The 20,651-nt window shown below is 45.6% G+C and overlaps 1 protein-coding gene across 1 annotated transcript; it reads left to right on the forward strand.

The window, feature by feature from the left end:
- Positions 1–8,729: 8,729 nt before the first annotated feature.
- APOBEC2 (apolipoprotein B mRNA editing enzyme catalytic subunit 2) lies at positions 8,730–20,244 on the forward strand. Its single transcript, XM_090282364.1, has 3 exons — positions 8,730–9,025; positions 16,711–17,274; positions 19,618–20,244. Exons 1-2 carry the CDS (start codon positions 8,895–8,897, stop codon positions 17,252–17,254), a joined length of 675 nt encoding a protein of 224 aa, XP_090138490.1. The 5' UTR covers positions 8,730–8,894; the 3' UTR covers positions 17,255–17,274; positions 19,618–20,244.
- The last annotated feature ends 407 nt before the right edge of the window (positions 20,245–20,651 follow it).

Raw genomic sequence — 20,651 nt, forward strand, 5'->3', positions numbered from 1 at the left:
ACAAGGTCCCAGCACTCTGGTCAGCCACTCACTAAAATTTGACAGCTCCAGGCATGGAGGGTCTCTTGGGGCCCTTTTCACTTTGACAACCTGTGTTTCTGCAACTTGAGATCTGGGGTTGGACCAAACTACGTCTTCTCAGGTGGAGGTCAAGGACCTTACAGAGGGAGAAGTCAGAAGGATATCATCATCTGGAGAGTCTGGCTCCTTCTGGAGCTCATCAAGGAAGAAGAGTGAGAAAGAATCTGCACCCTCCCCTCCCCAACACTTAGGACATGCTCTGCCCTGCGGGCAGGTTGGTCACCTGCACCCCTGAGGGCACACACATGCAATGCCCCACCAACCTTTGTGTCTTCAGCCCCAGTGTAGCACAGGGCACAGAGCAGGTATTCATACATCCTTGTTGATTGATTGATTGATTGATTGATATTGATTGATTGATTAAATGAAGACCTTGTCCCATTAAAAGAAAATGCTGACCCACACCACACCAATACCTGCACCCCACTCTGGACCAATTTAAAAAGCCTCTCTTTGGAGAAGGAAAGGACATTAATAGTTTTTGAAATTTCTCAGGTGGTCCTAAAGTGCAGCCAGATTGAGAATATTTGCCATAGGACATTGCTTCTCAGAGTGTTGCCGGTGACCTCTTGGGGCCCTTGCTGAAGACCTGGACTCCAGACCCATGGAATCAGATCATCTGGGGTAATGAGGCCCTTAGGGTACAGGGGCTTGCAGTTCTGGCCTTGGAGACAGAAAAACCTGAGCTTGGATACTGTCACTTATTAACTGGTAACCTGGATCAACTTACTTCACTGTCTGTGCTTTATTCTCCTCATCTGAAAAATGGAGACCTCATAAAATGTTGGGAAAAATAAATGAGATAATGAGTAAAATGATGTCTGGCACAAAGGAAGTGTTTAACAAATGTTAGCTGTTCTAGGAGGGGAACCCAGGAGGCCACCCATTTATAAAGCACACATGGTTCTGACTCATGTGACACTTGGAGACCCACCCTGCTTCAAGACCCAGCAGTACTTACAAACTTCTAAGAGCCCTGGAGTGAGTAAGCTGCCCGTCAGATCTGTGGACTAGCCTGAGTGCACACTTACACAAAATCACTGGCTCTTTATCTCACACATTCATGAGGACTTTGTCTTCACCTAAATTAGTTTTAGTTGAACTTATAACTTCATTTATAATGTAACTGTTTTAAACATATAAATGTAATCTATAACTATTGGTTGGGGATGGTTTGGGAACCACACTGCATGGGTTCTTATCCTGGCTCCACTATTGCTGTGGGACCTTAGACAAGGGAACACCCTAGAGGTATTTGTCATCATTATCATTATCATCATCATCTCTTATAAGCATTATAAATATGTGCTACCAATTTTATTCATGTTACTAACGAAGTCCAGAAGTTAAACTGATCCTCCAAGAAGATGCACCATGCCTATCATGTGACTTTGACCTCTACAGAGTGAGCTCATGCCACAAACCCAGGGGGCCAGAGGCCTCTGGTTTTGGAAAGTTGGCCCTAGAAGGAAGCTTGATTTGGGCAGTGTCCCAAGCCCTGGAATAGCAGGACTACCTGACATGGCATGAGGCAAACTAAAAGGCTCCCTGACTTTGTGCATTAACAACTGGAAAGTGCAGGATCCCAACCCCAAACTCTCATCCTCTGACCCCAAAGTTGTCCTTAATATCCTCCCCTGCACCAGCTCCTTTGTTCCCGGGTGGGAGCCTTCAGTCCCCCAGTCTCCCAGTCCTGAACCTGGCGTGGAGCACACACTGTCCTCAGCCCCTCCTCTCTTGTTACCTAGAGTTGTGCCTAAATAGAGTTGGAGCTGCCTTCTGTCTTTGTCAAATGTGTCCCAGGATTCCACCATCCAAATCATGTGTGTGCTTCTCTGCCCTTGAGCAGTGTTTTCCATCTGCCTCTGAGTGGGCACATGTGCCTGATGGGAGATGAGGGGGTCAGGCTGGTAGGGGTGCGTCCAGCAGACAAAGGCTGGTGGGGCTGCGAGTGGGGCAGAGTGCAGGAGTGTTTTCTCGGTGCATCGCTGGGCCCTCCTGCCCATGGGCAGGTAGAGGTGCTGCTGTAGTGGAAGGTAAGCCCCCGCCCCCTGCTTGTGTGATCAGTCCCAGCCAGGGGTCCAAAGCCTGTCTTCCTCTGTGGTGTGCACCATCCATTCTATCACCTAGGGTTCCCCTGCACCCCAAACCCAATTCCAGTCTTCCCATAGGTCCCTTTTCTTGTAGTTCCAGAAAAAAAGCACAAGACCCTTTTGTTTTAAGGATTTATTGCTGATCTTCAACAGTAACTCACAAGTTACCTATGCTAACAAAACCTGGCTTTGACTGGGACCCCCTTGGGTTTGGATGCCTTCTTTCATCTTCAGGTAGAGTCCACAGAGGCCCCTGCCCCCTTCCTGGCTCTCAAGGACCCTTCACACTCTTAGGCCCCTCTCCTAGTGTGCAAGCAAGGAACAGCCTCTCTGTCACACCAGAGGCTTCTCTCGCATCTATTCAGCCTCATTTGTCCCTCTAGTGTCTATATCTCCAAGGTCCCCCAGCACCTCCAGAAATCATCTGCTCAGGGGAGCACCAGAAGAACCCCTCTCCCCTCCACATGCACCTACTCCAACACATTTCTAAGGGCAGAAATTCTCTCAAGAGTTGATTGTTAAATTTCTCACTTTCTCCCAGTAGATCTTGGACTCTGCAAACATCCCTTCAAAGAGGAACAATATTAGTCACCATAATGTGTATGATTCTTATCAGGTTATTTTCTTCAAACACACCGCAAAGGGAGCCGGGAAGTGCTGGAGTTGCCACTGGAATGGAAGACCGAGGTGACCATGACTAAAGTCCCAGGTGTCACCATTTGGCTCAGAGCAATGTGTTCTGCATGGCAAGCCAAGCGCTGTGTCCTGCATATGAGGACAATGAGAATCCTGACGTCCTCTGTGATCCTAGTGCTCTCTCTGACCCTAACCTCAGACTCTAGGAGACCCTTGGCCCACTCCTCCTACTCAGCCAAAGCTCTGGACACTCCCGTGTTTATGTCAACAGAGCGGTTGCTGGAGGCAGCAGGCTCCTGTTCACCAGGAGGTGTCCAGCCCGTTGTTTGTGTACCTTGTCTCAGTAGTGACCCAGGGGTTGGCAGGCCCGAGCTGGGTTTCTGGGGCAACGTGCTGTTGGGGTCCCAGCTGTTCCTGCACATAAAGCACCCACTCCATCAACATGCACCCAAGGTGTCTTGTTTCACAGGGTGAGAATTTAAACCTTCCCTTCGTGAGGATACTATTTTCCACCAGCCCCCTCCTGGCCTCTCTACTCCCTTCCCCATGAGGGCGGCTTGGCATGTAGCTGAGACCCAAGGAATAGCTGTGCTTGGCCCTGTTCCCTCCACTGTTGCCACCTTCCCGCACCTCCAAATGTTTCCTGAAATGACCATGGGAAATGCGACAAAAAGAGGCAGGCCATGGCTTCTTCTGGGCCTAACCCAGCTCCTTCCAGCCACTGCCACCTGGACAGAGGCGGCTGGGGCCCACAGGGACAGATTGGGAGAATTCTCTTTTTGGTTTCCATCCCCACTCACCAGCTGTCTGGTGTCTCTATACCTATACCCCCTACACACACCCCCTCCCTCATACACCAATTGCTTCCAGAGCCTAATCTCCCTGCAAGAACTTCTCCCCAAGTCCCCTTCTTGCCCCTCTTCTGTCAGAGCTTGGCCTCCCTGAGACCTGGTAGCAGTAGGGACTGAATGGTGAAGGGGTTAAGAGCATGACTAGCTATATGACCTTGGGCAAGTCACTTAATCTCTATGGTCTCAATTTCCTTACCACCCCCCCCAAAAAAAAAGATAATACTACTACCTGCCCCAACATCCTTGTGAGGACTAAATGAGTTAATTTATGTGACCTGCTTAGACCAGTGTTTGGCCCTCAGTCAGGGCTGTGCTAGTGACCGCTCTCACTGTGACTGAACTCTGGGCAGGATAACATAGTGGCAAAAGCATGGAACTTGGAGGCTGACCTGGGTTCAAATCCCAGAATCCCACTGATTTCTTGTATGATCTTAAACTAGATACCTTATTTCCCAGTTTCCTCCCTTGCAGGAGGGTGATATTGATAGAAACTTACTCAGTAGCACTACCATGGTGGGGTGAGGGGGTGGGAATGCCTACCCTGAAAAGAGTCTAGTGGCAGCTGCAGGAGGAGGAATCCGGCTCCTGGCATCTGATACCCCAGATTAGCTGCTGCATTCTGGGGCCAGCAAGGGAAACTGGTCTTACTTGGAAAGAAGAGACAAGGACCAGCCAAGAATTTAGGCCCTCAGGAGGTGCCATAAATAGCCAGAGTTGTCAGGGGGCCTCCAGAGATGGGGGAAGGGGGCCTGGAAAGGAGCAGTGGAAAAGGAAGCCGTCAGTCATCAGTCCAGGGGAAAGTCTGGGGCACTCACTCAAGTGTCAAAGGAAAAACTGTATGTGGTATGGTGGGAGTGAGAGGTCACCTCTTCAGAGAGGACCAGCCTGGGACCACCTTTGCACCACCTCCCAACATCACCATCAAAACATTTTCACCACACTGTTCATCTCCTCCCTGCTGGTCCTCATGAGCCAGCCCTGCTTCCTCGTTTCCATCCCTTTGACCATACTGGAATAGAGAGCAGAAACTCAGCCTGTGTCACAGGTGCGAACACTGAGGCCCAGATACTAGGCGATTCGGCCAACATCACGGAGTGAATCAAGGGATGAGATGAAGATATAAACATGGGATTTTCTTCTTTTCTCCCAATCCAGGGTTATACATCACAGCCAAGGAAAGAAGTCTTTCCCACAGGGGAACAGCGAACTTAAAGGACCCCTCCCCTGGCCCAGGCATTTTACCCTTCCTGCCTTGAACTAAGCGCATCACTGTAGCTGCAACGTTGATAATGGAATACAGATAATTCATCCGGGCTAGCTGGGTGCAGCCCCAGAAATTCAAACCTAAGCTCAGAAGACCTGGACTTACCTCCTCATGTAATCTTGCACAAGTCTCTTCACCTTTCTGAACTGCAGGTCCCTAACTTGAAAAACAAGGCCCATAATACACTCCGGTGTGAGATAGGTGTGAGGACTACGTGAGACAATGCACATGGAGTGCCTGATGGTGCCGCAAAGATCATAAAGACTGGGAGCTCCCGGTGAGGCAGGGTCTTCTTCATCTCTGTATTCCTGATATTTACCGCAGTGCCTGGCACATAGGACCCCTCGATAAATGTGGATGAAGTAAAATAATGAAGCCAACTTTTGCATTTAAATGCTGTGTGTTTGTGAGATGATAATAATGTGTGCTTGCTGTTTATCAGCTATCACTGCTTTTTCTTTGTGGACACAGGAACTCCTACGACTATCGTGTGCTTTATGCCCCTGGAAAAATCTCTGTATCCAAATGCTTTAGGTAATAAACCCAATAGTTAGGATGACCATATAGTTTTTTGTCTATACTGGGCCAAATTGGGGGTGAGAGAGGCACTAGTAGTAATTATGCCTGGACAACAGGTATAAACTATGACCATTCTAGGCAAACAAAAATACCTGGGCATCTTTGGGTACCATGCTGCTCAGAAGTCTCTGGAGAAGAGAGCCCCAAATCCTTCAAACCACCCTGACTCCTATTCTCTAGTCAGGTCATGAAAAGAGTCCCCTACCTTCTTATCTCCTCCAGCCAATCCCATTGGGAGCTATGTTCATCCCAGTCCCCCAGTGTTCTTCCATTCCTCATTTTCAACCTCTAGGTGACCTTGACCCCACCCTTCCATAGCCCTGAAAGTGTTCCAGAGTTTTTGCACTGCTCCAAATATGATAACCTGTGGCTTCTGCTAAGTACCTCTCATGTGAACTGGAAAAACCATCCATCCATATTCCAACACTGTGCCCGCTCAGGGATTGCTCTAGGGACCCCATCTCTCATTAGTTTTAACAGGCTTATAACTGGTCTCTCTGCTTCTGCTCTTTCTCACCTTTGGTCTGTTCTCAAACAAGGAGCCTGAACAATTCTGTAAAAACTTAAGTCAGATTATGTGTCTCATCTGTTCAAAGACAGTAGCTTCCCATCTCACTCAGAGAAAAATAACCCATAAGGCCCCAACCTATTTAGCCCCTATTTATTTCTCTGGCCTCATCTCCTAGGACTCTCCAGAGACAGAGGTGCCCTTGCTTATTCCTACATCAGGGGCTTTGCATCTGCTCTTCTCCTCCTTGAAACACTTTCCCCTTAAATATCCATATTATTATTTCCTTTGCCTCCTTCAGGTCTTTTCTCAGCTGTCTCCTTTTCAAAGTCCTTCTCTTGCTATCCTATAAAAATGTAACACCCTCCTTCATCACTCTGTCCCCCTTCCCTACCTTTTTCCTTAGCACTTAGCTCCACCAAATAGATCATATGTATTACTCATCCTATTTATTGTCCAACCCCTTCAATATCCATGAGAGCAAGGATCTTCATTTGTGTTTTTCTTTGCTATATCCCTGCTATCTGAAACAGCACTTGGCACATAGTAGATACTCAATAAATATTTATCAAATGAATTAAAAAACTGACTAAGAGGAAACATAGCATTGTGGTTGAATGTGTGGCCTCTGGAGTAAAAAGCCTGGGTTTTAATAAAATACATAGGAGAAAATGTAGATACTGAACTTATGGACGTTGGTCTCAGAGAGGGTTTTATGAATTTGACCCCAAAGGCAAGGGAAAGAAAAGCAAAAATAAATAAATGAGACTATATCAAACTAAAAAACTTCTGCACAGCAAAAGAAACCATCAACAAACAAAAGGCAACCATTTGAATGGGAAAAGATATTTACAAACAATACCTCTGATAGGAGCTAATATCCAGATTATAGAAAGAACTCATACAATTCATCAACAACAACAACAAAACCCCAGTCACTCCAATTTAAAAATGGGCAAGAGGACCTGATCAGACACTTTTCCCAAGAGTACATACAAACATATGAAAAGATGCTCAACTGCACTAGCTATAATGGAAATACAAATCAAAACCACAATGAAATACCATCTGACACCTTTTAGAATGGCTATTATCAATAAGATAAGAAATAAGTGGTGGAGAAGACATGGAGAAAAGGGAACCCTCATATACCCTTGGTGGGAATGTAAATTGATACAGCCACTACTGAAAACAGTATGGAGCTTCCTCGAAAAATTAAGACTAGAACCATCATGTGAGCAGCAATTCCTCTTCTGGGTATCTACCCTCCAAAATTGAAAACATTTATTTGTAAACATGTATGTACCCTTATGTTCACTGCATCATTATTCACAATGGCCAAGACATGGAAATAACCTAAATGTCCCCCAGTGGATGATCAGATAAAGAAAAGGTGGGACATATATGCCATGGAATACTACTCAGCCATGAGAAAGGATGAAATATTGCTATTTTCGACAGCATGGATGGATCTTGAGACTATCATGTTAAGTGAAATAAGTCAGATGGAAAAGGACAAGAACCATATGATTTCACTCATATGCGGGATATAAAACAGAAAACAACAAAAGAAAAAAACAAACAAGCAAAACAAACAAACACCCTCATAGGCACAGACAACAGTATGGTGGTTACCAAAGGGGAAGGGAAGGGGAGGTTGAAGAGGATAAAGGGGGTCAAATATATGGTGACAGGAGACTAGACTTTGGGTGGTGGGCACACAACACAATATACAGGGTGGGGTAAAAGTAGGTTTACAGTTGTGTTGTGAGTATGGGAAACAGATGTTATTCTTGTATCATTATTTTAATTATTGTATTATTTTCCATATGATCAAATGTAAACCTACTTTTGCCCCACCCTGTACCGATGATGTATTACAGAATGATACACTTGAAATTTGAATAATCATATTAACTAATGCTACCCCAATAAATTTAATAGTAATAAAAATAAAGCCTGTGTTTTAATCCTTCTCTGCCTCTATGGGCTGATGACTTTAAGCAAGGCCCCTAACCTTCTGTATGTCTCAATTTCCTCATGTGTAACATGGAGATAATACACCTTGCCTCCCAGGGCTGCTGAGAGCATGAAGTCCAATTTCACATGTAAACCACTAAACTCACTTTCTGGCATATTTCAAAAACTCTAAGCTTAGTAAATGGCAAGCAGCATTGTTACTACTGGAGGCTCTCCCAAGTCTATCATTGCATTGTGCGTCTGTAACAGGCGAGTCAACATCTACCCTTCTTGGGTAACAATTCAGTTTCTTTCCAAATTGGCAGTTCTTATCCCACCCGGAACCCAGCTTTCCTCAAGCAAACTGGCCTGCATCTCTTTGCAACCACGTCAGCACAAGCCTCATCCTGCTTAAACCTCTGAGAGCACTTTCTTCCTAAATCTTAGGGTGCCTGCCCTGGGGCCCCTTCCACAACCCCCCACCTCAAGAAGCTGGGGAAGTAGGGTGGGAAACAAAGGGAAAGGTATAAGGTGAAGGAGGAGGAGGAAGAGAATATAAATATGTATGTGAGGTGGTGAGGGAGGAAGAGCAGGTCAAGCCATCCCCACCTGCCAGCTTCCTGTCTTTGCCTACTGATAAATAGGGGATACTCATGGCCAGATTTTCCATTCCCCCCATCCTGGCACCCGCTGTCACTCAATTATAAAAAGATAGAAGGAGAGGGCCTGGGGGAGGAGCGGGAGGCCTCTGCTTATAAAGCCTGTGGTGGAGGGTGAGCACACTCAGCCTGGCCTGCCCAGTCCTCTGCCTGTCATCCCCGGCAGATTTAGCTGCTGACAGCTGCTTGGGACTTCGCTGCCAGACCCTGGCCAGGGCCGCTGCCTCTCCTCTCTTTCAGTGACTCCCCAGCCACAGCCCCTCCATGGCCCAGGAAAAAGAGGCCGCTGAGGCTTCTGCGCCTGCCTCCCAGAATGGCGAGGATCTGGAGAACCTGGATGACCCCCAGAAGCTGAAGGAGCTGATTGAACTGCCACCCTTTGAGATCGTCACAGGGTGAGAGCTGGTGTGGCCTGGGATCTTCCTCCCTAGAAGAGCACAGGCTGGGGACAGGTTGGGGGGATTTAGGATGGTAGTAGTAGGAGCCAGGGTCGAACAGTAAGAGTGCACAGATGTCATGGTAGGGGCTGCCAGGGACACAGCAAACCTCGGTTGGCTTCTCGAGGTGACACCATAGACCCTCTAATCAGGGGAGGTAGGAGGAGCTCCTTGGAGGCAATGAAACCACCTCTGAGACCTCCTGGTTTTGGGACATCACCTGCCTCTCTGGGTAGAGGTTGTTTAGTCCCAGGGAACCTGGTAAGGACATAGGACGACACTGGAACATTTAAATATGACCCCAGAGGACCTCCTCCCTCCGCTTCTCTCTCTGCTCCTGAGTGGGCCTCTCCTCTATCTGCATGTCTCTTGCTCTTTCTTTTAGAGCCTCTCTCGGAAGAAGATCCTAAAGCAGGGAAGGCAGACCCATTCTTTCCTAAGCCTGAGTGAGAAGCAGTTTTGTCCTTGTCCAATCTTTTCTGAGTGTCCCCAGGGACTGTCCACATCACCCCCAGAGAAACAGAAAGGTCACAGCACAGGTAACAGGCCAGGGCCAGGAGCTTCTGGACAAAGGAGGTCTTCTAACCCCTGCAGCCACAGCTGGGAGGAACCAGCACCCAGAGCAAAGGGTCTCAAGCCCCAAAGAGGTGGCTACATATAGGGTCCCTCTGTCTTGTCCACATCGTGCTGTCTCCAGGAATAATACCAAGTGGTCTTTCTCCTCTTCCCTCTGTGTACCTTCCATAGAAGACCCTGCTAAGTTCCTAAGCAAAGAACAAAATAGGGGCTATGTGGGGCCACATTTCCTCCTGAGCCCCAAGGTTTCCTTCTCAGGAGTCCAGCAGGGCCCACAGGCAGATTAGGGATGCACTAAAAAACTTCAGAAAGAATGGAGGCATGCTGCCTCGAGGGGGCAGAAGGAGCCCTGGGTGGCAATTTGGACCTGCTGTTTTAAGCTTGGCAAGTGACTGTCCAGTCCTGGCCTCTTTTTTTGTTTGTTTGTTTTTTGTTTTGTCTTTTCATTTGTAACATGAGTAGGTTACAGTGGCTGATTTCTAAGATTCCTTCCGGCTCAGATATTTTCAGATTTCTAAGAGAGCTTGAAGGAAAATGCTTCCTAATTCTGGAGGCAAGAGTTCAGGGTAGAGCCTCTGAACTTGCATTCGCTCATGTCCAAGCAACTAATGTTTGCTTTCAACCTAGGATCAAAAAGCCACGGGTACAGATTAATAGAGACATAGGGAGAACCCAGAGCCACCAGACCTGATAGTCCTTGATTCCAGGAGCTCCCTATGGAAGGAGAGTCTGTTTCTAACACCTGAGCACACTGGTCCATGCTGTCCTGGTCACACAGGCACGCACACGCACACGCACACGCACACGAACACCCACTCTGTGCAGTATTGTGATCTCCCCAGCCCAAGGACAGGGTAGGTCCGAAACAGAATTAGACTGTTTATTTAGTTAAATAGGCTTTGGAGTCCCAGGGTGTGGATACTAAAGGGTTGCATCTCTCCAGGTCTTTATAATCACGGCATAGTTCCACATGCCTGAGCTCATTCACCCCTCAGCACACTGCTGGAAGAGGGAGACATAGTACTGCCACTCTCAGAAGTGGAAACTGAGTTAGGGAGATTGAGTGGCTTGCCCAAGACTTCAGACTCCTCCTGTCTCCGTCTGCAGGGTAGTGTGGTTCAGAGGCTTTCCCTGACCCAAGGCTCAGAAAAGAGGCATGGGGCGGGGGCGGGGCGGGGCAGGGCAGCTTTCTGGGTGCTCTGAGAGCAGCTCCGGAGGGAGGTGGGGCCCTGAGTGTTTCCTGGCCACAAGTAACAGCTGTGTAGCTCTGTCTCCTGGGCCCCTTGGGGTAAACATATGGCTTAAAATAGCCCAGAGGTGAGGCTGTGTCTGTGCAGGGACAGGATGAGGGAAGGCTTTCCTCTCCTTCCCCCTCCAGATGCCCTGGAGTCAAAGGAGTCCCAAGTAGGTCCTCTCTTGGCCTGGACTTCCACAGGAATGGGTTTGTCATACTGCTCCTTAAACTTGCGCCACAAACTGGCAGAAGAGCGGGTGGCTTTTCAGCAAACAGTCTGAAGGGAGGAGAGAGTACCAAGTAAGAATAAAGGGAGAGACATATCACACTTGTCATGATTCACATTTGAATAGGAAACTCAGGAGAGAGAGCAGACCTAAGAACATTAATGAAATAATGTGGTGGAAAGTGTTAGAAAAGGGTCTCAGGCTGCAGGTGGTGTGCCCAAGGCAGCTCACATTGGCTGAGAGTTGGTTGTGTGTCTCTCTTCCCAGCTCCATGTTCTTGAAGTCTCCATGATGAGAGTGTTTGCAGAAGTCAGCAAAGTTAGAGATCAGGGTTTTTTTCACTCTTTTTTTCACCTTGCTGGGTGCTAAATCAGCACACCACTGAGAGGACCCTCTGAAAATGAGAGCAAGAATAGCGAAGGGATGAGTTTTGGTAGTGCCCGAGGGTGCTGAGGGATAAGATTTGAGGCCCTAAGGGCACCATCCATCAATACTAGGTTTAATTTCTTGAGTGTCTACAGTTGTTCAAAATCTGAGGGGTTGATTACTCAACATATCCTTCAGATGAGGAAACCAAACTTTAAAGGGATGAGTAATTTGCCCAAAGCTAGTGGATGGAGCAGGGCATGAACCACAGGACTGTCTTGACTCCATATCATCACACTGTGTCTAAAAAAGCCATGAAGAGGAGTCTTTTATAGTCAACAAATATTTACTGAATAGGAATCATTTCTTTACTGCCCACTTCCTCCATTCGTAGTTAACTTCCATGAGAACAGGTACTTTGCCTTTTAACTGCTTAATCCCTAGCTCCTAATAGGTACTCAATAAATATTTGTTTTTGAATGAAGGAATGAACTAATGATGAGTACCTATTGTGTGTTGGTCTTTCTGCCAGGTGTTGGGCTAGGTAATCCACTGCAGGGAGAACTTCTCAAGGCAAGAAATTCAGGGTGTATGAAGATCCAGCAGCACTAGGCTCTGAAGAGAATTTCACTGGCCCACGGCTGCCTCTGGACTCAGCATGCATTAGGGAAGCTCTGGGGAACCAGAATGGGTGTTCTCCCCTTCTCTCCATCCCAGTGATGAGTGACTGTGGCTCTGCTGGCAGCACCTGTGTGTTTGTCTTTGTCTCTAGCTATGTTGCACATGATTTTGCATGAAGCTGCATCTGCTATCAAAGAGGTTATTTTGGAACACAGATAAATGGTACAGGCAATGACTCCCTTCCTACCACGTCTTTGGCTTCCAGAAGTTTACTCTGGCCATGAGAAGAACACAGACAGACAAGGCAGGGTTCAGAGGAAAAGGGACAGGCAAGGAGTGACAGCCCTTCGACACCACTGTTAATTCCACAAGCCCCTCATACCTTACCCCAGACTCTGGAGCAGGTCAGGAAGGTTTGTTGCATAGAGAAGATAGTCACCGCCTCTGACCACCCTGGTTCCACTGAGGGCAAAGGGACGGTCAAAGCTTAGTGTAAAGATGGTACACCCAGGGAAAAGGGACGGGCTGAGGGCCTGCCTTGGGCAGAATCCTATCCAGAACTGCAAATCAAGAGCAAGCACCCCACCAAACCCCTTCACAGCTCCAGAAAGTCAGTCTGTTAGAACTCTCTGCTTCTCTCCGCTCCTCTTTCTGACTAGGCCCACTCCTTAGCATCCACTCTGAAAGTGCTCTGAAAAGGGGAAAGGAACTGGAAATTCTGTCTCTTTCAAACAGGTCATGAAAGGTCTAGTGAAGGAAAGCTAAAATGAGTCAACACTCAATTACCTGTGAGTGTATTTTCCACTTCATGGATTATCTTGGAGCAAATGTTTAATCTCAGACCAATACTTACTGCCCTCCAGGTTGCTTTTCCCTGTATAGATTTATGCTTAGGAGATGCAAATGTTTTTAAATGTGAACGGGAGGGAAAACACACACACACACACACACACACACACACACACACACTCACATTCCTTCCCCTCCACCAAGCAGACCATCGTCCCAATTTTTTCTGCATATTCAGAGTCTCAGTTTCCTGTCTAGAGAATTGCAATGCCCAGTAGCCTGGGTCTACGCAGATGAACTGTGAATGGCCTTGTTTGCAGAAAGTATGAGGAAATGGTGCTTAAAGAGGTGCTATCTGAAAAGAAATTGGGACGATTGTAACAGCATAATCAATAAAGCCTATTAAAAGGGGGGGGCTTGCTGAGAGTGGGAGTAGGAATAATGCTGTTGGTTTCTGTGCCTGAAGAAGTGACTGAGCCCAGGCAGAAAACATACCGTCCTCATCTTTATCCGGTCCATCACTCCAACGTCCGCACACACACCTCCCCCTTTAGCAATAAAGTATCTGCTGTGGTTGGGAGTATAAGTAAATATGGTCCTCAGGCATATCATGCTACTAGAAAAAAAATATGATTATTTAAGAAGTGTCACTATTTCCTTTCTTCTACTAGTGGGCATAACAGTGTTGACTTATTTTGTGATTCTGTAATATCACCAGAGATGATCAGGTTGTCTTAGCTCCCTGGGGAAGTTTCAGACCTCTACCAACTCTGTTCCCTGGTTTCCCTGAAGGGCCTAGCTGTTTTGGTCTGTAGGAATTCCCAAAGAACCTCATTAGATCTTTCTGTTCCTTCCAGAAGACCAAAAAGAAGCAGCCAAGCAAAGTCAGTCCCTGAGGAGGCCCAAAGGAGAGACTGAGAGTTTGAAAGCACTGTCCTTCCTGAGGCATCTCTTGTCTTCCTCTGTTGTTTCTGCTGAGGGACAGGGCAGACCATGAGGCTGCTGGCTAGATGATTTGAAAAACAGTATTTATAGAGGTGAAATTTCTTCCTCTCCCTTGGGTTTCACATTTCTCTGGGTCCTCCCAGGAGAGAGGAGGAGGGAAAAACATCAAAGCTTAAGAAGGGCTGAAAAAAGCAGAAGTCTCAAACCATCCGGCCAACTTGCAATTGCACACTGGGCCAAATTCATACTCAGCTGGACTGTACTTGGCCAGGTTGGAGCGATAGTTTTGCGGGTTCCAGAAGGAAACCTGAGGGACCACAGACAGCCATTGCGGAAGCCTCCAAGCCAATCACACAGTCATGAACACAGCAGGTCCTCTAATAACCACACTTCTTTCAATGACATTTCATTATAATGTTGATGAGATGCCATAGGAACTTAAGTCTTGTTTGTATCAATTAGCCTATGGTAAAATTGGTTTCCTTATCCATTGTTTTGCTTAAAGTCATAGAACTAATCAACAATATTAGTGAGGACTTCTGAGAATCCATTCTACACGTGACTCTAGATCAGACTCAGGGTAATGTGGGGTGGTCTGGCAAAAGGCCTTGAAAGCAAAAAAAAAAGTTTGGGCAAGAAAGTAATTTCTGTGATTCTTGGGAGGGAAAAAAAAAAACCCATTCCAGGAAGAGAAAAGATCATTTAGCAACTGGGAAAGTTCAGGAGTGGTCTGGGGGCACGGGTGAACTTAATTAGGGTGAGTTAATACCAGCAGGGATTGAAAGAGGAGAGGGGAATCATCAGGCCATTCATTCTCCCAAAATGGTAAATAAACAATAAACACATCCAACCAGAGACGGAGGGGGCTTAGAGAGCTAACTATAGTACCCAAAGGAATCCCTGGTTCTGGGTCCTCAAACACATCCATCCCCGCAGTGGAAACTTAACTTGCCAGCAAGGGATATGGAAACTTGGATAGAGAAGAATTGGTGAAGGGGGGAAGGGAAATAGCTCAAGTTTACTCAGCTCTTTGGCACCCACTGCTAACCCCTAAGAAGCCAAGGCCCTGGGATACCAGGGACTCCCCTGCAGCCCAGGGAGTTAGGTGACCTCTTTGGGGAAACAGAAGGCAGAGAGAGAAGCAACAGCGAAGTTAATTGTTGCCACAGGGTATCTTCTGGGGTAGCTACAAAGATTACATTTTTATTTTTATTCTGGGAATTTTTTTTAAGAGTTTATTTGAGCTCAACAGACTACATATGCTGAGAAGCACGCTCTCAAATACTCCCCAGAGATTACATTTTTTAGAAAGAAAACACTCAACCTGTCCAGCTGGTACTCATCACCTGCTCTCCTTCGGCATTTTCTTTCTTTTTTAATCCTCACCCGAAGATATGGGTTTTTTATTTTTTAATTGATTTTAGAAAGACAGGAAGGGAAAGAGAGAAAAACATTGATGTGAGAGAGAAACATCCATCAGTTGCCTCCCTTATCTGCCCCAAGCAGGGATCGAGTCCGCAAGCTAGGTCTGTGCCCTGACCGGGAGTCAAACTTGTCGGGACAATGCTCCAGCCAACTGAGCCACCTGGCCAGGGCTCCTTCCAGCATTTTCAGTCTTTCCTGTTAAAGCCTCCTTATTCTCCTTGACCTTCAAACCTGCACATATCTTCCCATTTTAGGAAAACACATGCATATACATAAAAATAAAAAACAATCTTCAACTCCAATGCCCTCTAGTCCCTCTGCTTTTCTCTCCCGTTCTTCTTACTACGAAACTTTTCAAAGAAATACCTGGTATTTTCTTTCTGTTTTAATTTTCTCATCATGCATCTCCCCCTTGAAGCCACTAGACATAACCATCACCCAGTCTGGTGTCCTCAGACACCAAGTGGGCTGTCTTCACTTCAGGCTTCCCCCAGCTTCACTCTGCCTGCCTAAAGCCACCACAGTCCTCTTCCATGGACATGACTTTTATTATGTGGTTCTTTACTCAAGAACCTGTAACGCTTCCCCATTGTTTCCTGAATCAAGGCTTAACTTTCAAGAGCCTTCGTATGTCCTTCACTCTACCTACTCATTTTTAGCATTTTCTATTGTTTTCAGCTTATTTGTGTCTTCTCTGTCCAGCAAGAACCCAGCTAGATTATAAGCATCTGGAGGGCAGGTGCCAAATCTTTCATGACTTTGAAATGACTCAATACTATATGACAGCTAAATCATATCAAGATACCCTTAAGTAGTGTGGCCTCAAAGACAAAAAATTCTTGGACACTTAAGTGACAACTCTTCTTTCACACGCAGGAAATAACAGACTTGAGAAAAAGGCACTAGAGTGCATGACACTGCAAACTGTGGGCTATTCCATGCCAAAGATGCAACATAAATGAATGACAAGGAGAAGGAATGAAAGCATGCAATGTTCTGTGAAATCTTGCTGTGTCGTGAGAAATTAACATGCTACTTTGTAAAATTACTATTTGAACATTGCTTTTCAAACCTGGCCACAGTTGAGTATCATCTGGAGAGCAACGCTGATGCCCGGGCCTCCCACTAGATGTTCTGACTTAATTGGTTTTGTGTGGGCCCCAGGCATTGTTTGTAGGGCCTTCTAGGTGATTCTAATGCAGAGCCAGGTTAAAGAGTCATTGATTTAGGAATGTAGGCATGTGCTGTGCATTGCAAGTGATGGTAGAGTGCTTAGAGACCCTTCCTAGCAGGGCGAGCAGAATGCACACCTCACTGCAAATTCCCTTTACTCCAGATAAACCCTTTGGGATCTTTCATGCCTTTTTGTCATTGATGCTGAGATCTTGGATAGCTACCTACTCCAGGCAGGCCCTAGAAACAACAGCTCATCATCGTCCCTTTGTCTGCTTGACCCACAGGGAGAGGCTGCCGGTCAACTTCTTCAAGTTCCAGTTCCGGAACGTGGAGTACAGTTCCGGGCGGAACAAGACCTTCCTCTGCTATGTGATTGAAGTGCAGGACAAGGGAGGCCAAGTGCAGGCAACCCGGGGATACCTAGAGGATGAGCATGCAGCTGCCCACGCAGAGGAAGCCTTTTTCAACACCGTTGTGCCAACCTTCGACCCGGCCCTGCGGTACAATGTCACCTGGTACGTGTCCTCCAGCCCATGCGCAGCTTGTGCTGACCGCATCATCAAAACCCTTAGCAAGACCAAGAACCTGCGCCTGCTCATCCTGGTGGGGCGCCTCTTCATGTGGGAGGAGCCTGAGATCCAAGCTGCTCTGAAGAAGCTGAAGGAGGCTGGCTGCAGGATCCGCATCATGAAGCCCCAGGACTTCGAGTACATCTGGCAGAATTTTGTAGAGCAGGAAGAGGGTGAGTCCAAGGCCTTTGAGCCCTGGGAGGACATTCAGGAGAACTTCTTGTACTATGAGGAAAAGTTGGCCGACATCCTGAAGTAGTCGACGGCGCACAGCCTCACGTGAGTCAGAGCACCATTACTCCATTAACTGGGTAGAAGGCTTTAGGTCAGGTGGGACCAGTGAAGTCAGATCTTCCATGGGAAGGATTTCATTTTTCTGCTTTCGGTTCATTGTAAAAAGTCTAGAAGATCCATTCCCCTTTTATTTCCTCTAAATTCATCTCCCTAAATCCTTTCCCTCCTACCCTTTCATATCAGACTAACTTTCCCCATAACATGCAATACCCTAAGGTTGATGGGAATCTGAGAGTTTTGATTAGACAGAGGACTTTCTGTAGTAAGATTTAGATGGCGCAAGGGCCTGCCACCGAACAACAGCCTCAAATGTATTTCAATCCCCTAAGCATACGCCCATTCTGGACGCCTTGGAGATGCCTTGCTTCCACCCCTATTTGCAATCCTACCATTCCATTTTTTTCTCTAAATCAGGTGTTTCATTGAGGGGGGAGGTTTTGTTTCATTTTTGATACTTTTGAAATTCCTTAACTTCTTTTTTGGCCAGAGCAGCTTTCATGTTTTCAAACAAATGTTTCTGCTTTCAGGTAGGCTAATGACTGCTGTGTGAATGTATAATGTAAGGACATTTTTGTTAGGTTGAGAGGACCTCAGCAGAACTCATAGATAAGTGCTGAACGCAGGAATGGGGCTAATGCAGCAACAAGTTCGTCTATGCAGGAATGTTTAAAGGGTTAAAAAAAATATTTGCAAATTAGGCAGCAGCTCAGAAGTAGCCTCCTGCAGATATCAAGATGGGACAGGAGAATGGAAGTAAAAACTAGCTATTTAAGCAAATAATTAGGACACAATTAAGGCCAATTTGGCCTCTCGCTGAGGGTAAATTAGACTCTTACAGAAAGAGGCCGATCACCCTCAGGAAAGGGGGTAAAGAATCCTTTACTTTTTTTTAAATTTTTTAAATTTGATTTAATCTACTTTGCTCCCACAGCAATGCTATGACTAAGTCCCTTTACATGGCCTGAGTTACTGATCAAAGTTTTCCAGTTATAGAGAAACGGTCTTCACCACCCCCTTAAACAACCTTAATTCTGGAATAACTCACATTACTAACACACAAAAGTAGTGTGTTTCCATTAAGATATTCAATTTATGTTTGGTATCTCTTGCTCTTAAAGAGATGCCGCTTCATAAATGCAATTTGAAAATATCCATGTTTTGGAGCTCGATGTTGGCAGGTGTTTGCTATTAGACATGCACTTAGGGTGCCTGATAATTCTCTAGCTGAGCATTTGCCAGTCCATGAGACACTTTTTTCAGCCATTTCTTACAAAAAGGCAGACCCCTTCATTGATTTCAGTGAGACTATGATCAGGTAATGTGATGTGGTACTCTGCTCATATAAATTAAGACACCATTCTGAGGGGTGGTGAAATGATAATAAAAACAGATTTCTGAAGATTCAAAATTAGCTTTTAAATTCCTTGAAGACTTTATTAGTGTAGGTACTGTCACTATAATTATAAATCCTACATAGATTCTACAGAATGATGACTGGTAGGTTAATTTTAAGCCTAGTATACTTGCTTCTTAAACATCTTTCAGTCATAGGCCGCTTCTTCTAGTTGCCTAACTAGCAAGTCCTCAGGGATTTGTGTGTTGTTGTTTCCTTTTTTTCCTCCCCATTAAGTCAAATTAGATAGCTAAATCTGCTATAAAAAATAAACATTTCAAGGAGAATTAAAAGAGCTTTTAATTTTGGATAACTGAGTGTTGTACCTTATGCTAATCTAAACAAATAAAAGAGATAAATTGGTTTGATAGAAAAGTCCATTTCTAAGTCAAATTATTCTTAATGAAATATCATTGGACATGTTCCACATTATAAGCCTCTTTCCATTAGTGTGCATAACTGTATTATCTGGACCCATTATTAATATGCTTCCTGTACTCTATTTGAATTGTTCATGTTACTGAAGAAAAGGTTAAAATGTACCAAGTTAAAAAAAACTGGCATGAAATAGCTATCTAAAATCCCAAAAGAACAACCCTGCTTAATTAAAATACTCCCAAGAAATAGGCATCTGTTAAAGAAAGATTTCCTATTTCTTAGTCCATCTTTTCAAAAAATGACAAAAAAATGGTCCAAGCATGTATTCAACTCAAACAGTTAAAGAAGAGCTCTTCTGGGGATTTCTCTGGGTGAATCATACCAAAACATGAATGGAATGAATCCAACCCTGAGTAAACCAATAATCACAGGAGACTATGGAGAAATTCAGGAACTTGTTGGGGAAGGCACACAGAAACCCTAATTCAACAAGAGAATTCTTAATTGTTTGGGGCCAGCAGCACTCTCAATAACATGTTTTCTGTTTTCTCATCAAGGTCTCCCTGCTGCCAAGAGACAGCAGTGACAGGTATGGCCATCTGGGACATGCCTGACTTCCTAATACCACTTGGAGCTGGACGCCATTCGACACCAACAAATCCCACTGCACAAGGCCCTCTGAGGACTCAAAATACACTTCTCATGCTGTAAATCATCTTAGCTGCGCATCTTTCTCTAAGGCTGTTCTTGGGAAAGAAGTGAGTTGCAAGGAGAAACAGCAACCATATATGGGCACCAGGCATGATGGGGCTGAGGGTTCGAATTACTCCCCAAAATGGGCTGCATAAGGTAAAGAGCCTCAGACCCAAGATGTGTGCAGATCTTTGAAATATGTCCAGAAATGCATTTGTGTTTTTTCTAAAGAAAAATAAGCAGCAACAATAAAAGAAGTGGTATGGTTTTCCTGTGACCAGGTGTTTTAAGAAACTTGAACATTTAGAAGTTAACTACGGACAGTGATCAAGTCCCAAGAATAGGGATTTCCGAAGCTATGAACCAAGCCACATTATAAAGTGGGAGGGAGACTTAAACCAGGACTTGTCTAGGCAACATAGGATACTAAATCTCTCATGTAGACATCTCATCCTGAGTCTTGACCTTCATTAAATATTTTCTTCTCAGAAGCCTTGAGTGCCTTTGCCTCCTGTAAAGACAAGGAATATGATAAGAGGGTGAAACAAAAGGCATGGGAAATCTGTTTATAAAATATCCATGTCCCAACAGTCAATTAATAAGCAATTAACCTCTTGATTAATCAGAGGTGATAAGTAGGAGGATTTCAATGTTGTTATACAATATAAGGGTAGTCATCATTCGGTACTTGATGGTGATGGCAGACTGATGTCAAACTCTCATTTCTTAAAAGGTTTGAGTCCTATCAGAAGTAAAATTTCACATGTGAATTTCTGGGTGTTTGCCAAACCCTAACTAGGTTTCCGGGAATAATGTGTTCATTCTGATTATCAAGGCAATGTCTTTTCCCAGGCTTTGAGTGTGGTAAGTCATTGGAATTTGACCCCAAGGCTATCTG

This window comes from Furipterus horrens, unplaced genomic scaffold (genome assembly GCF_987537825.1).
Source record: "Furipterus horrens unplaced genomic scaffold, mFurHor1.1.pri manual_scaffold_6, whole genome shotgun sequence".
Lineage (NCBI taxonomy): Eukaryota > Metazoa > Chordata > Mammalia > Chiroptera > Furipteridae > Furipterus > Furipterus horrens.

What these genes read in the sequence shown, in the direction of transcription:
- APOBEC2 (XM_090282364.1), top strand. Translation starts at nt 8,895, where the DNA reads ATGGCCCAGGAAAAAGAGGCCGCTGAGGCTTCTGCGCCTGCCTCCCAG. An exon ending in CCCTTTGAGATCGTCACAGG is followed by an intron (nt 9,026 to 16,710) that starts GTGAGAGCTGGT and finishes CTTGACCCACAG; the next exon opens with GGAGAGGCTGCCGGTCAACT.